The sequence below is a fragment of the Mytilus galloprovincialis genome, chromosome 8 (genome assembly GCF_965363235.1).
Source record: "Mytilus galloprovincialis chromosome 8, xbMytGall1.hap1.1, whole genome shotgun sequence".
NCBI classification, from domain to species: Eukaryota; Metazoa; Mollusca; class Bivalvia; order Mytilida; family Mytilidae; genus Mytilus; species Mytilus galloprovincialis.
This window is the reverse complement of record NC_134845.1, coordinates 58,024,174-58,039,410: the sequence shown is the minus strand read 5'-3', so window position 1 is coordinate 58,039,410 and position 15,237 is coordinate 58,024,174. Positions and strand designations below refer to the sequence as shown.

General features: G+C 30.9%; 1 protein-coding gene across 2 annotated transcripts; it reads right to left on the bottom strand.

The window, feature by feature from the left end:
- Positions 1–111: 111 nt before the first annotated feature.
- Positions 112–14,350, bottom strand: LOC143042274 (ubiquitin carboxyl-terminal hydrolase 38-like). Of its 2 annotated transcripts, none has more exons than XM_076214536.1 (8): positions 14,211–14,350; positions 7,280–8,246; positions 6,685–6,786; positions 5,611–5,769; positions 4,397–4,590; positions 3,461–3,554; positions 1,887–3,092; positions 112–1,307 (listed from the first exon to the last, which is right to left on the bottom strand). In XM_076214536.1, the coding sequence occupies exons 2-8, from the start codon at positions 8,201–8,203 to the stop codon at positions 1,134–1,136; spliced, it is 2,853 nt and encodes a 950-aa protein (XP_076070651.1). In that variant the 5' UTR covers positions 8,204–8,246; positions 14,211–14,350; the 3' UTR covers positions 112–1,133. The 2 variants fall into 2 exon arrangements, with proteins under 2 accessions (XP_076070651.1, XP_076070650.1); XM_076214535.1 differs by lacking the exon at positions 14,211–14,350 and adding an exon at positions 10,812–10,861.
- Between the last annotated feature and the right edge of the window lie 887 nt (positions 14,351–15,237).

The window sequence follows — 15,237 nt, the reverse complement described above, 5'->3', positions numbered from 1 at the left end:
GGGGACTTATAACCTTTATGCACTTCTCTAATAACACTGCCTACAAAACAAAAATCATACACAAACTAAAAATGGTCTTAGGTTACGTTATTAAGAAGTAGTAACACAAGATAGTGTTGTTATATTTTTTAATATCTTTCGTGCATTGTAAAATATAATATTTCGGTACACTGTACATTATATAACATGTAAACAATGAATACCATTGAGATTTTTATTTTTAAATATCTCTTGACCTCTCGCTGATGGCCCCTGGATGATGTATGATGCAGTAGTATAGGTTTTGCTAATTAATTTCTTTTGTGAAAGATGTTAAATTTCAAACAGTTGAAGACTTTTATTAGGATGATAACTTGTTCCACTATCAAAGAAAAATCATGATCATTCTTTACTGTGAATATGATGGAAATATTCTACTAAGAATCACTCCCACAATTTTAAAAGTGAATCACAATATTCAAAATTTAATTGATATTTTCAGTCAGCTTAAAAAATCCAAACAAAAAATCTAAGCAAGCTGGATTTCAAGAAAAAGTAACTACATACATGTCAAAATTTGTTTTCAAATTTTTGTAACTTCAAAAAGAAAACAGTTTGAATGAAAAAAACATTATTAAAAGTTGCATCAGTACCACATATCACATTTGCATGTATTTATTTCTGTATCACAGTCATTTTAGTTTCAGTTTAATTACAAATGTGTAAAAAAAAGTTACACAAAACAATACATAAAAATAAGTCCTTAATAACTACAAAACAATGTACAGTACATACATATTTTCTCACTCAGAATATATCAATGCTTAAAACTTTTGAGAATAGTATATAAGAGTGCAATTCACATCAATATTTTTCATTTGATTAAACAACATGAATCATTAGTGTGGGGATGTTTCTTTGTACTCTACTAATTAATCAAGAAATATCTCAAAATAGCCCTTGTGAAAATTTTACAATTCATCTACACATTAGATTTTTGGTTTTTTTTCCATCACAGATGTCACTTTACTTTGGATAATTTCAAAATTTGACTTAAGCTATTATAAAAAGAGGATTTAAGTACAAATCAACAATATCTTTCTTCCATCAGTAAAATGGCCAAACAGAAAATTGTTCTTCAAAATATAGTGTTTTTAGAATATAAATCTATTTGCACCATTTAAGCCCCCAAATCCACTGCCTCCATCTCCTCCCCCACAGCTCCCTGGAGGACCATTGTCATCATCATTGTTCCAGTTGAACCAGGAACTAGTATTGGCTGCATCCTGTTTCTTTGTTGACTTTGTTTTTGCTGCTGTTTCTTGTTCCTGAAATAACAAAAAAATATCTGTTCAAATATGTGCATATGTTTACAATGATTTGATCAGCACATCAATGTTTTTGGCCTCGAGCATCACTAAAGAGACATTTATTGTGGGAATGTGAATCTGGTGCCATAAAATTAGTACGATAAATGTTGCACCTACAAATTAGTTTTATACAGAACTTGCACTTTATAGAACAATACAGAACTTATTTTTTCTGTTTTTAACAATAATAAGTAAATCAATTATTTAAAAGAGCACAGGATCAATATTCAGTTTTAAAAAGTTAACACTACAAATTTCTTAAACCGTCCGGTAAATTTGAAAGTGTGAAATACAACTTGTACATACCGTAATTCTATCTCTGTCATGTTTATTTTAACTTGAAGAAGGTTATTTCTTTTTTACTCTTGTCATTTTCAATAATCCCATGAAAATTTAAAGAAAAAGTTTTCAAATGCACACCCTATAACTGAATATGTAAAATTTACATGAAGTGAAAAAATAATAAATTAATATGACCGTGATGACTCCTAGAATTTCCATACTCAGTTGAAACCAAATAAATTAAAATACTGTTACCTGCAGAAAAAATGTATTGTCCTTATTAACAAGAGCTCTAAGGTCAGCTCTCATTGGAGGGTCCACCTCTGATGTATGAAGAGACTTATTCAAATCAATATCTTGACCTTCAGCCTGACTAGGGGTTATTCTCTTGTACAATAATATATATGGTGTATCCTTCGTGAATCTCTGTGTAACATTACTAAACGAATTAAAATGAGCATGGGATACAGAACTATCGTTGAAGAGGTACCACTTATTTTGCAAGAAGTCTATTTCATCTTCGTCTTTGCAATCTTGAACTTTATCACAGTAAGCTTCAGGATTTGTAAATAATGAATGTCTTGCATAGCAATAATAATGGCCGCTTTCAGACGAAACTCCAGAATGAATAATGACACCAAACAAACTATAAATTTCACCCTTGGAATTGGAAGTATTTGTATTTATACCACATTCTTCAATTTTATTGGTTATCATAGTTCTGACCGATTTTCGTCTGTCAGTTGGTTTTTCTGAAGTTTCAGCACTATCACAGTCACTTGGAAGCACTAAAGTTCTGGGGTATTTTACATCACGGAAAATTTTAGTACGTCTTTGCTTTTTTGCATCGTAGGAAAACCTAAGTAGTGTGAAGATAAGAGTGTCAGGCACTTGTTTTAATTTGATACTTCTCTCTGCATCCTGTAGTTCACCACACTTTTCACAGAAATATTTATTGTCGCCGGTCATTTTCTCAGGCTTGAAGTAAAATTGCACTAAATCGTTCAAATGTAACTTTTTAGAAGCTGTGGTATCACTATGTTTTTTATCTTCATCATTGACTTTAGATGAGTCACCACTTTTTTTACATTTACTGTCACCCCCCACCAATGATTTTTCACAAGTCCCATATTCAGGGAAGGCCAGAGGAAGATCTGTAAATAATTCTGTTCTAGAGGATTCAGTCTTACAAGTGAGGCAGGTATAGGTAGTTTTAACTTGCCCGCCAAAACAGTCTTCAATCACAGAATTTGCCTCTGTAGTTTCAGATGCTTCTTCCGTAGTTGCCTGGCCTTGTTTGCCATTAATACTTAGTTTTTTCTTCTTTACAGCTGTTTTTTCTTCTTCATGAATTTGATCCAATAGATATTTTAGAAACTCTGAACAGTCCTGTTGGTGGCCTGCTGTAAACCATGGAGGCCTTGAAGCAGCTAGAAAATTAATTGGGGCATAGGCTGGCCTCTGTAAGCATGGAAAAGGAAAAAATTGTAATGATTTAATATTATTAAAATATTCGAAACTTTTAAACAATCATTTCTACATTATACTCTACAAATCTTCTTAAATGTTTTTACACATCCTGTTCGAGAGCAAATGCAAAGCAACTTCCAAAATAATTAATATTTCCAAGTGGAATAACTCTTTGAAAATATTTGATTTGCAGTCAATTTTTAATTTGTCTTTAGACATTGTTGATATAAACCTTTGATGTTGATAAAAATCTGACAAAATGACAACATGAGAGAATTTACAATGCAATTTTCAATATAGTCAATATTTCCAAGGGACACAACTCTTTTCAAATATTGTTGATAATCAACTGAACAAACCTGTGTATAGCTTAGAAATGCAAACAGTTGTTGTAACTTTGTTGACAAGTTTTTATCTCCCATGGATGACAGTGAAAATATGCTTCTCCTAAATCTACAAAAGAAAAATTATCATATTGTAAAAAGAGGTGAACATTTCTACTTTTACACAATTAAAACTATTAGAATAATAAGATGAATTCTGTCTGTGTATACTGGTGTAGTTGGGTTTCTTTTGACTTATGGTTTTTAAATGTCTCTTTGGTATCTTCAAACTAATTTTTTGTATAAGAATGAGAAGAAAAAATATTAAGATGGTCATTAAATCATTACTTTGCAGTGATACAACTCAAGAAAATACCACATGATATTTAAGAGTGAAGCACCCAAATTTACAATCACTCTCTGTGAAAAATCGCCACCAAAATTAATTTTAAATTTAATTGTTTTGTCATGCTTGTGAAAACTATACATAAATCAGTTTGTCCATTAAACTGTGTTGAAACCAAACATATGCATATATTTATATATATGTAGAAACAACATTGGGCCAAAATTAAAAATATGTTTGTTTCCCCTTCCCCCTCTCGGGTCAAAAATAAGCCACCGGGTCAAAAAATTATTTTCCACCAAAAAATGGAAATTATTTTTTTCCTGAAAATAATTTATTTCCATTTTAGGAAAGGAAGGATTGATAATCTAAATAAATACACTCAAATTGAGCACAAATAACTGATCAGTGGCCTGGACTGGACAAGTCAAACCATTCATGTGACCATGCTATGACAATCACATCCAGTTAAAAAAAAAAAAAAACTGCCTTCCTAGTCTGTTTACAAAGGGTAGACCCGGGGGAGGGGAACAGACATTATTTTAAATTTGGCCTTGTCAGTTTATCAAGATTCAATTTGTACATGTATTCTCTCTATTTTACTGATCTGAACAATGATATCTTACCCATCAGCCATAAATAAGGCTTGTACAATGCTGTTCATAAAACATGTGTTGCCAAGGTTATGTAACCCTGTTTTTCCTGTCTCTGACCTCTGTGTGACCTTGACAACATAATTTTTATTTCCAGCTTTCTGATTGGTCCATCTAGTCTCTGCCAGCTTCTTTTGGATTTCTTCTGGATCTGGTTGTGGGAATTCCTGTAATCAAACAAGTAACATTATTGAATAACATCCAATTTACTGTACATGTATACATACAAAACTTCATCTGACGCTTCATTGTAATGCAATTGACCGGTCAAACCATCATTTATCTTTGATTAATGATATGGTAATATCATGGAAATAAAAAAATGTCTAAAATGCACTAATTTCATTTGAGCACTTTTTTTTCTCCATTTAACCACTTTTTGTCATTAAATCACTTTTTTCATAAAAGCACTTGCTAAGATAAATGTGTCATTCTTTAGAAAAATTAACTGTAAAATCAGTACATGCAGTAAGGGTTGTTCTAGATTGAATCATATGAGGTCAAGGGAGACATTTTTAAGATTGCAAAAATCAATTAAATATAATTTTTCAAAGGCAACAGTAGTAGCTTCGGTTGAGATACAGACTTTAGAAAGCTTATTTCTTTAATAAGAACTTGCTAGAATTCAAGATAATCTAGTAGAACAGTATTTTTTAGTCCAAAAAAAATAGGTTCCCTTTTTTCCTAATGTAAAATGTACTTATCTCCCTTGCCTATCAATTTTCTCTTAAAAACATGTGTCTAATCACAGAATAGAAAAGACTTTCAAGTACCATTTAGGAAATGAAAATATATATATAACACAGAGTGCATGAAGTGTCTAGTATTAACAAAATTCTGCGACAATCAGACATACATCAACCAATTAGGATGAGCCATATATTCTTAATTCTGAATACCATATTATCATCATAAAATGGATGAGTTTGTAATATCTAATTGTGGATTGTAATCTTTATGGTATTAAATAATTTCTAAAATTAGGCAGTTTATGGTTGACTAGATGCACAAACATATGTATTAACCTCAAAACGTTCTCTCATAACTTTCTGAATTTTCAATATTTTTAATCAGAGGTGACCCTAGTCTAAAAATGGAATATTTTTTGCCCTGGTTTTTCAATTAATCCATTACTTCTAATGTTAGAATCTATATTTACATTACATTACATGATATCTGGATCTTACCTTAATAATTTCCATAACTGGGTCATAAAGATCAGGGTAACCAGCATGATGGTACATACAGCAATGAATAAGGTAAGCTAATCTAACAGCACAATCTTGACTGTGTGCAGAAGTCTCTGTAGTCAAAATTGACATTACTCTTGGAATCTTGGGTAAAATCTGAAATTATTACCAAAAGCATTTTATTTAAAAGTTCATTATTGGAAATAGACATTTATTATTCTTTGAACCCAATCTATATACCAGTAATTATTTATTATGGAATTTTTTGGTCCATGTAAAGTAACTAGATTCACAGTTTTTTTCAGGGGAAAACACAGTAATAAAGAAAGTATTACATGTGCAATATACCTCCAAATGTAGATATTTTCCAACTTTCAGTTGACTTTCCCTTTAAATATGGAGGTTGTAATATTAACTAGATATTTTTTTGGTATTTTATGCTTATCAACACTTCCCAAATCCCAACATTCATTTTTTTATATTTTTTTTATTATTGATGACCCACTAACATGACTAACTAGTTCAAATCTTATCTATATTTGCAAGGATTGCCAGTTTTCATGTTGAAGGATATGGTTCTCTGGCTTTCTCAAACAATAAAACTGGCAGCTATGATAAAGACAAGTTTGCTTATCGTAACCTTGTACACAAGGAATCAAAACCAACCTTGTAGACATGTTATCAATTCACTACATGTATTTTAAAATCATTCATTTTATTTAGTTTGAAAATTTCATTTAAGGTGGTAAATAACACTAAAGGGAGATAACTCTGTAAATAACAGCCGAGTTTTTTAATCACTTTTTATTAATATTATAAAGAAAATATTAATCTTCTCAGTGATCAAAATTAGTGTTTGTCAAACTACTATAAAAAAAATCCAATGAATTTTTTACTGATAAAGTGTGTGGTTCACGGTTTTTGAAATTTTTATATTTTTGTCAAAGGGTCAAAGTAAATATTTTTTCAAAGTTTTATGAAAATTAAACCAAATCAATTTTAGTCAAGGTGTTTGGTACTCCTTCAATTCTTATATCCATTTGCATTGTCATGAATAGTGTCAAAACCTACCTTATGGAATGGCTCTGGTGAGTGTTGGAAGCTCAGTAACATATGGGTCAATACATTTAAAGCACCTTTCCTAACTTGTGACAACTCTACTGCTTTGAACACCTAAAATAATTTGTTTATGATTATTTACAAATATATTCACTTTTATTATGAAAAAATTCTGTTTTTTTTATTACAAGTATATGTATTGAATGTCGTTTTATAATATGGCTAGATTTAGAATAAAACCACAGTTCACACACTTGTGCCTGTTGTGGTGGTGCCACTTGCCACAAGACTACAAAGACAAGTTTTCTGAAAACAAAGAAAATCATAAAAATGTCAAACAGGAAAGAAGACAAGCAGTTTTAGTTATTCATTATACTTTGGATTCATTTATATTTCTTGGTTTCCAATTTTCATGGATTAAGAAAAACTTCCTTTTGTGGATACTTGATTTCGTAGTCTTGCCAAAGACTGCAAACAATCTTAAAGAAAATTTATAATTTGTTGTACATTTAAATTTGTGGTTAACCTGTACCATGTGTACCAGTGAAAACCCTGAAATTTGGTACCCATACAAATAATAATGAATCCACAGAAATGGACTTCTAACCTGTTCTATTTTGTCCTCAGTGACAGATATCAACACAGTGAATCTCTTTTCTGCTGCAAGACTCTGCAGAAATCCAATAATCCAAACACTGACGTTTACTGCTGTTGGCCACTGGATCCAACCTATGATCCTATTCAATGCCCTCGTCATACTGTCATCGTCTATATTACTTTCAAACACGGCATATTTAACAACAATATCAATCATCTCTTTTGGAATATGCTGAACAATTGCTCCAAGACAGAAAGTCATTTCTATGCTTTCGTCAGAAATAAGTGTGAACACTGCTTTTAAGGATTCCAAAATGAATCTAGAATCTGCTTGGTTCCATAACGCGTTGATGAACTTAAAAATTAATTCGGAACCCTGAATATATTCTAAGACCCTTCCATCTGGTTGACCTATTAATGCGACTCCGTTTATCAATGCAACACAAAATTTTGACGTGAAATCACCTTTTGGTATGCATTCTTTAAAAGTTCTTAACAAACTAATGAAGTTCACTATGGAAGCCATTGAAGGATGCTGCTGTACATAATTAATAGCCATCGCTTCTACAACTTTTAGATGACTATAAAATATGGCCGATCGTTGAAGAAGATGTAAACATTCTTTGACAAGGATCGGTATGTTGCATTCTCTGCGACATTTTTTCAAAAGTAAACCAACTAAATAATCTCTGTCGAAAAATTGTTCAAAAGTTGACAAATTGTGTTTAGCCCAAGATTTCAAAATAGTCAAGCCTTCATTTGATGCAAGCTCATTATCAATTTCCAGGTACCAGTTTATAGTCAGTTCAAATACAGATTTTATTGTTTTAATTGCCTGTGGTTGTGCCCCTTTATCTGCAATTTTATGCAGTAACTGCTTCTTCAGTTGATCCGGATGTTTGGAGGACAATATCCCATTCAATAAAGCATCCATGTTGTTTACATGCAGATGTTACTTTTCTTGCTAATGCTCATCACTGAAAGAGAAATTAAAAGTATATTTTCAATTATGTATAACAATAATATTGACATGATCAATAATTTTCCATATTTTTCATGTTTGGGCCTTTTATAGCTAACCATCATAACCATATGGGTTTCTTTCATTGTTGAAGGCCCTACCATTTCATTTAATTGCTTACATCCAATTTATATGAACTTTGCTTGGATTCATGTAAGGCCAATTAAAATTAATTGATAGATTTTCATCCCCGCCCGCCCCTCTGAAATCGTCCCGCCCCGATTTTTTTTATTTTGCAAAATTTAGGATTTCCGGATTTTGTTCATTTCCGTTACCGGTAACCGTCAATAATTTCGTTTCATTCGAACTTCCTGTTTATAAAATTTCGGTTTTCATATTTCTTGTTTCGAGTACTTTAAAACGATTATGTTGACAAAATCTGCTGCTCAATGATGACAGTATCATCTACGGAGAATATGGAAAGATTATCATAAGGGCATGAAATATTCGGGTTACGAGTATTAAATACGCTGTGTCCAACGGAAATCGTGGTATGTCACAAATTGGAAATTTCTTTCATCAGAAAATTGTGGATTTATTTAATAATACATTGACTTTGTGTAAGCAAATTTGGGCTGTGAATGATTTCCAAAGTGCAAGAGTCGTGGAACAAATTGGTAGAAAAAAAAGAGTTCAAAAAGTCGGCAAACATACACATTGTGTATTAGAAAACCCTTAGATTTACCTATGGCTATTGTTTTTGTTTAAAAACACAAAATACCATTTACAATGTAATTATATATGCTTCACTTCTTGCATAACTTGAGAATCTTAAAAGCGCCAATTTTACTATTCCTGGCAACACTTGTTTGAGTGTTCATTTCATTCATAATACTTGTGCTGCATACCATTGCATTTGCATAAGTTGATGGGGACTACAAACCATCAGTTAGAGAGCAAAATAAATTTGGAGTTGGTAGTCAAATGAATAGAAAATTTCTCCATGGTTTTACTGTTTGCTGAAAATATGTTTCTAAAGTAGCAATTGCATGTAGAACAGTCCGCGTTGCAAATCAGAAATGTTTATTCAAGAATTATGTACGATTCTTTATACATGTTTAAACATTTACATGGTATAAGCTAAATTTTGTAATTATAACACTTGCATAAATATGAAGTTCACGCTACAAGAAGGTTTCAAATTGAATAAAGTTTAAAAAATAAAATCCTCCCACCTGCCCCATTTTTTTCAAAACTTTGGATGAAAATCTACTAATTAATTTTAGTTGGCCTAATTAAGTATTTTTAAATTTAATTTTGATATTTTCTTCTTGACCACATTCATGACATTACATTGCACACTTGCAAAGACAATGTTAAATTCTGCTTACATGTACATGATGTAGATCTTTTTCAAAGCATACTATTTAGGTTGAGAAAAGTGTCATTCATCGTCATTGTTTAGTGGTTGCCTTTTGTTGATGTGCAAAAAAATTATGTGGTTCAAAAGTGATTTTGGACATGTTGGATTTGTTTATATAGATTAGACCATTGTTTTTTTCTGTTTGAATTGTTTCACATAGTCATTTTTGGGCCTTTTATAGCTTGCTATTCTGTGTAACCCAAAGGTCTGTGTTGAAGGCCATACTTTGACACATACTTTTTTACTATGTTATGAGCTGTCTAAGATGTTTAAAATGCATTTTATAGCATATAAGACAATGATGATTAAAAACAGAATAAAATATCATACTAACTTTCATACAAATAGCGGATAGAAGTTACATTTGTATATTTAATTAAACCTCATGATCAATTTTCATATATTTTTAATGATAACCATGATAACAGTCTTGAAGGATAAGTTTCTGCTTTCTTGGAACTACTTTTTTCATGTTAATGTCACATTTGGTCTATGATCATGGGAATAACCAATAACAAAAGACAAAGGATGCTTCCTGTGCATTGTGTTAAACAAGATGACACATGTACAAATTGTAGATAAACATGGTAAATGCAACACAGCATTATTCTTGTTGTTAGAAATCAAATTCAACAATTTTTTTTAATTTCATTTCAAGTCGAACTTCAGGCATGACAGGTGTTATCAAATTGATAATATATTGCATTTTGTAATTATATACTGTGGATTCATTAATATTCAGTGGATACCAATTTTCGTGGCTTTCGTGGGTACAGGTGCACAACGAAATTAAAGTTCAACAAATAACAATTTTTCTATAGGCTTGTATGCAGACTTTGTCAAAACAATGCAATTAAAAATCCACGATCATGCAATTTTTCCTTCATCCACGAAAATCGGTACCCACGAAAATAAATGTATCTACAGTACATAATTTTTTGTTCATTTTTTTAAATAAATAAGGCCGTTAGTTTTCTTGTTTTACATTGTCAATTCAGGGCCTTTATAGCTGACTATGAGGTATGGGCTTTGCTCATTGTTGAAGGCCGTACAGTGACCTATAGTTGTTAATTTCTTTGTCATTTTGGTCTATTGTGGAGAGTTGTCTCATTGGCAATCATACCACATCTTCTTTTTTTATATATATATTGTACATACATTTCAATTATGATCCACCCCTTGTTTCCTTTATCATAATTATTGACTTCTGAAAAAAAAAATCATCTCGATATTTCTTAACCCTTTCGCCGACGAGTCTCGGTTTACCGGGATTCACGCTTAAGACAGGTGATGATGAGTCCCGTTTTACTGGGATCGGAATACCTCTTATATATTTCCCGCTTAAACAGTGCAAACATGAGTTATCTTTCTTTGATGAATAACCCGGATACGAGTGTAAACATGGCGCTTCCTTTTGTTGAAAATCGTGTCAAAATCAGAGGAAATTTACGAGAATTTGAAATGAGGGAACATTTTTTTTGAAAGAATATGGAAGGATTGAAGCCAAATTAGTAAACTTTTTTGACATAAAATGTTGTTTTATGTACAAAACACGTGGAATGGACATCGATCAGTGTGAGGAATTTACAGTACAACCTGTGACATCCTCTTAGTTATGTCCACCCTCTTGCATGGTCAACATCCAATGGTGAACATTTATTGGGGTATTCAATCTTGAGATGTTGGCCATTTATTGGGGGTCATAAAACATAGGTAGATGTGTTATCTAATTATGTTACCTGTTAAAATCAATCAGGGTTGAAGTTTTTAGGTGGTATGTTTCATTAAAATTTACCTGTACAGGTAACTAAGGTATCTTTTAAAATTGACATTTCACCTTTTTTTGAAATTGTAGAATAAAATATTGTTTTACTCTGTCAATTTATTATTATTTTTCTTTGTCTTTAATTTTATTTAATTTTTTAATTGTTTTTTTTTTCATTTTTGTATGGGTTTTTTTTCATTACTTTTTTGTTTCTTATTATTTTAATTTCTTCTTGGTAAGAATCTTTAGTAGAAATGGCAAAAAGCCAAAAATAAAGTTATTGACAAGCATTTGAAATAAACAGACTTTTAATTATTGTTTTTTAAGTAAAAGGTTAATGTACATGATGTACATTGTATTCAATTGTTTGTTTTCATTATTAAATGAATTATTACTATTAATAATAAATAATAATCATGCAAAAATGACATTTAAAAAAAATGAAAGTAATTAAACAATAAAATTGAGAAAGGAAGTCAGTTTCTTAACAAAATAAGATGATCAATATCAATCCTTTTACAATAAATTTTGATAACATCTAATACATGTAATATTATTCTGGAAAACTACAAGTATCATTATATGGTTTAGGAAAAAACTAATTTTGTTTATCTAATTTTTTTTCAAATCTCAAAACAACATGAACAAGAGTTGTGCACAAACAATCACTGAAAAGCTTTATTTTCCAAATGCCCACCTATAGTTATCATCAAAATTTGATAAATGTTCATTAAAAATGCTAATCATAATGAAAAATGTTCTTATATCTGAATAAAGTGAATCTTATGAAAAGAAATTATTTAAAGAAATTGTCTTGAAACTTATTAAATATGTTATCTTCAGTTTGGTTAATTTCTGTCAAAATTTGTCTCCAGAAAAAATAAAGTGCCGTCTAAAGATGGTGACACTTTTATGGTCTATTAATTAAATCATATTTTTTTTCGGTGTATTATATTGTCAAAAGTGCTGGACTGGCATGATACATATTCTTGGTATACATTTGCAAAGAATATTTCACTCAACCTAGGCCTTTTAGATAAAGTTAATAATTGCAGGGACTTGAATGCATTAATTTAAGACTTTTAAAGTCCTTGATAAAAAAATGAATTTAAAGAAAAATATAAGAATAAAAACTTATGATTAAAAACTGTAAACTTGATTGTGTCAATAGGTAGAGAATTATTGGTCATAATTTAGAAATAGAAAATAGTGGACAATATAAAATTCCTAGAAAGGATAGAATATGTAAACTGTGCCGCTTGCTGGAGAATGAAGACCACTCCTTCCTTGATTGTAAATTAACAAAACAACTTTGAGATATTATAATCTATTTGAAAATCATTTACCTTCTCATAATATTGTCTCTTACCCAAGGATTTGTATAGTAAGACTATACAAATCCTTGCTCTTACCCAAGAACAAAAAAGTAAAAGAAATGCTTAAACCCTAAAACATGGATCATGTTTAAATATCATTTGACAATAAAAATACTATCAAATTTTGCTGTGATGAATATTTCTAATATTTATATTTTATTCAATAGAGAAATAATGAATTGCCTAAATTTTATTTAGCATAAGTCTTAAAGACAATATTAAACGAATGTAGGACAGAAAGTCACAGGACAAAAAGTCACGGACAAAAAGTCACAGGACAAAAAGTCACCATTCATTTTTTCTGATTATTTTCTTTGAATAAAAAATGTTTTTTTTTATGTATTGTATATTAACCAACTTTGTAAAAAAAAAATGTATATAGCCTCATAAAAATTTTCAAAATTTTGCCGTTATGGGTTAAAAAAAAATACGATTTGGGGTGAAAAAGCTGAATTTTGAGAATTTCACTTGGAAAATGACGAAAATTTGAATATATGAAGAAAAAAATGTCAAAACATGAACAAAACTGTGAAAATGGTGTTAGTGAATGAAATAAATACACAAATAATAATAAACAAGTTTTTATTGACATTTATTATGAAGATCTCCCACTTGAGTAATAGTAGCCAGGGAAGCCATCGTCTCAGAGTAGCTTCTGTCAGGGCAGCAATCGGTGAAAGGGTTAATTATTCACTGTTTTTTGTTGTTTGTTCAATCTCATCTTGCATATCATTGATATAAAATTTGATTTACAAATGCAATGGTAACAAGTTTTCTTAAATATATTTTTATTTGGGCTGGATTGCCTTTTAGAATATACATGATATATATCTGTATATGGGGCCTGATCAAAATGGTCTGGATCGTCTTTGGGCCAGATCAACATGAAAGCTAGTCCAAATAATTATGACGTCTTGAAAGGCTATTATAATTTTTTTCTTTGACGCCTTACTTCGATGTAAGGCGTCAAAGAAAAAAAAAAGAAAAGCCTTTCAAGACGTCATAATTATTTGGACTACATAAAAGCTAGTCCTAATAATTATGACGTCTTGAAAGGCTATTATATTTTTTTTCTTTGACGTCTGACTTCTACGTAAGACGTCAAAGGTTGAAGTAAGGCGCCAGAGAGAAAAAATATAATAGCCTTTCAAGACGTCGTTATTTATTTGGACTACATGAAAGCCTGTCATGACTGAAACATTTCACTAGATTTACATGTAGAAAAATAACATGCACTGCATATATTTTATAGCATGTTTAGAGAATCCAAAAATGAAAGACCTACATCTTTGCTAATGTTAGCTGCGGAACTATAAAATTCATTGTAAAAAAAATAAAACTGAAAAAGATCGCAAAAATTTGAAAAAAAGAAAGAAAAATAAACAGTCAAAGTATCAGACAAACGTACAGATTTACAGTGTTATGTTACTTTACTGTGCTGTTGTATGACAGCACCATGGTATTCCCTTTCTTCTGAAGGATACCTTTGCATATATATATACAGGGGAAATATATTTGTCAGTTTGTAAAAATTCTAAAATTGGTTCGTCACTTCTTCGATGTATTTTATACTTGTCCGTACACATGCATTTCCCGTGTTATTAAACGTAGCAGTGATACCACATAATTACCGTCTCGGTCCAAATGAATTTCGTCCCATTATGAACATTTTTGTGTTTTCTGGATTTATTATCCGGCTTCATCAAAACGCTCAAAGCCACATGCAAACATTTGAAATCCGAAGATATATAAGCTTTAACATGAAACGTGACGAACGAATGGAACAGCGCACATATTTTACCAATGTAAAACCATTCAAACGGGAAAACCAACGGTCTAATCTATATGAAAACGAGAAACACGTTTGGAATTCACACACTGACTACAACCACTGTACATCAGATTCCTGACTGAGGACAGGTGCAAACATTTGCATCAGGATTCAACGTTTTAATTGTACCAAATCTTCTCCCTTTTCTGAAACAATAGTGAAACATCACAACATAGAAAAACACACTATAAAAAAAAGGTTTTACTAAATAAAAAACACAAATTAAAACACAATGAGGTTTACTAGAGGTCATTTCACAGCGAATTGATATACCAGTAGTTATTTGTCATGTATGTAGCTAAAAGTAAACATTCTGAAGACATACATAGACAATAATAGTGCATTGACTTGACATATCAACGATATAAGGATAAGGCATAGAAGCGGGAAATCTCGAGGCTCTGTCTACGGGGCGCCGAATGGGACTCTTGTGGTTTTGTACAAAATTCAATTCTGTCATAACAAAATCATTTTTGTCTTACAAAACTATGTGCTACAGACTTGTTTTGTGAGAACTTCAATTTTGTGATGACAAAATTCATTTGTGTAGACAAAATTCATTTTTGTCATGACAAAATTCATTTTTGTAGACAAAATTCATATTTGTCATGA

Bases quoted from the DNA above. Each gene is read 5' to 3' on its own strand.
- LOC143042274 (XM_076214536.1), bottom strand. From the start codon at position 8,203: ATGGATGCTTTATTGAATGGGATATTGTCCTCCAAACATCCGGATCAA. The intron at 6,787-7,279 runs GTTAGAAGTCCA...AAATTATTTTAG, and splicing joins CTGAGGACAAAATAGAACAG to GTGTTCAAAGCAGTAGAGTT. The intron at 3,093-3,460 runs GTTTGTTCAGTT...CCATGCTTACAG, and splicing joins CATTTCTAAGCTATACACAG to AGGCCAGCCTATGCCCCAAT.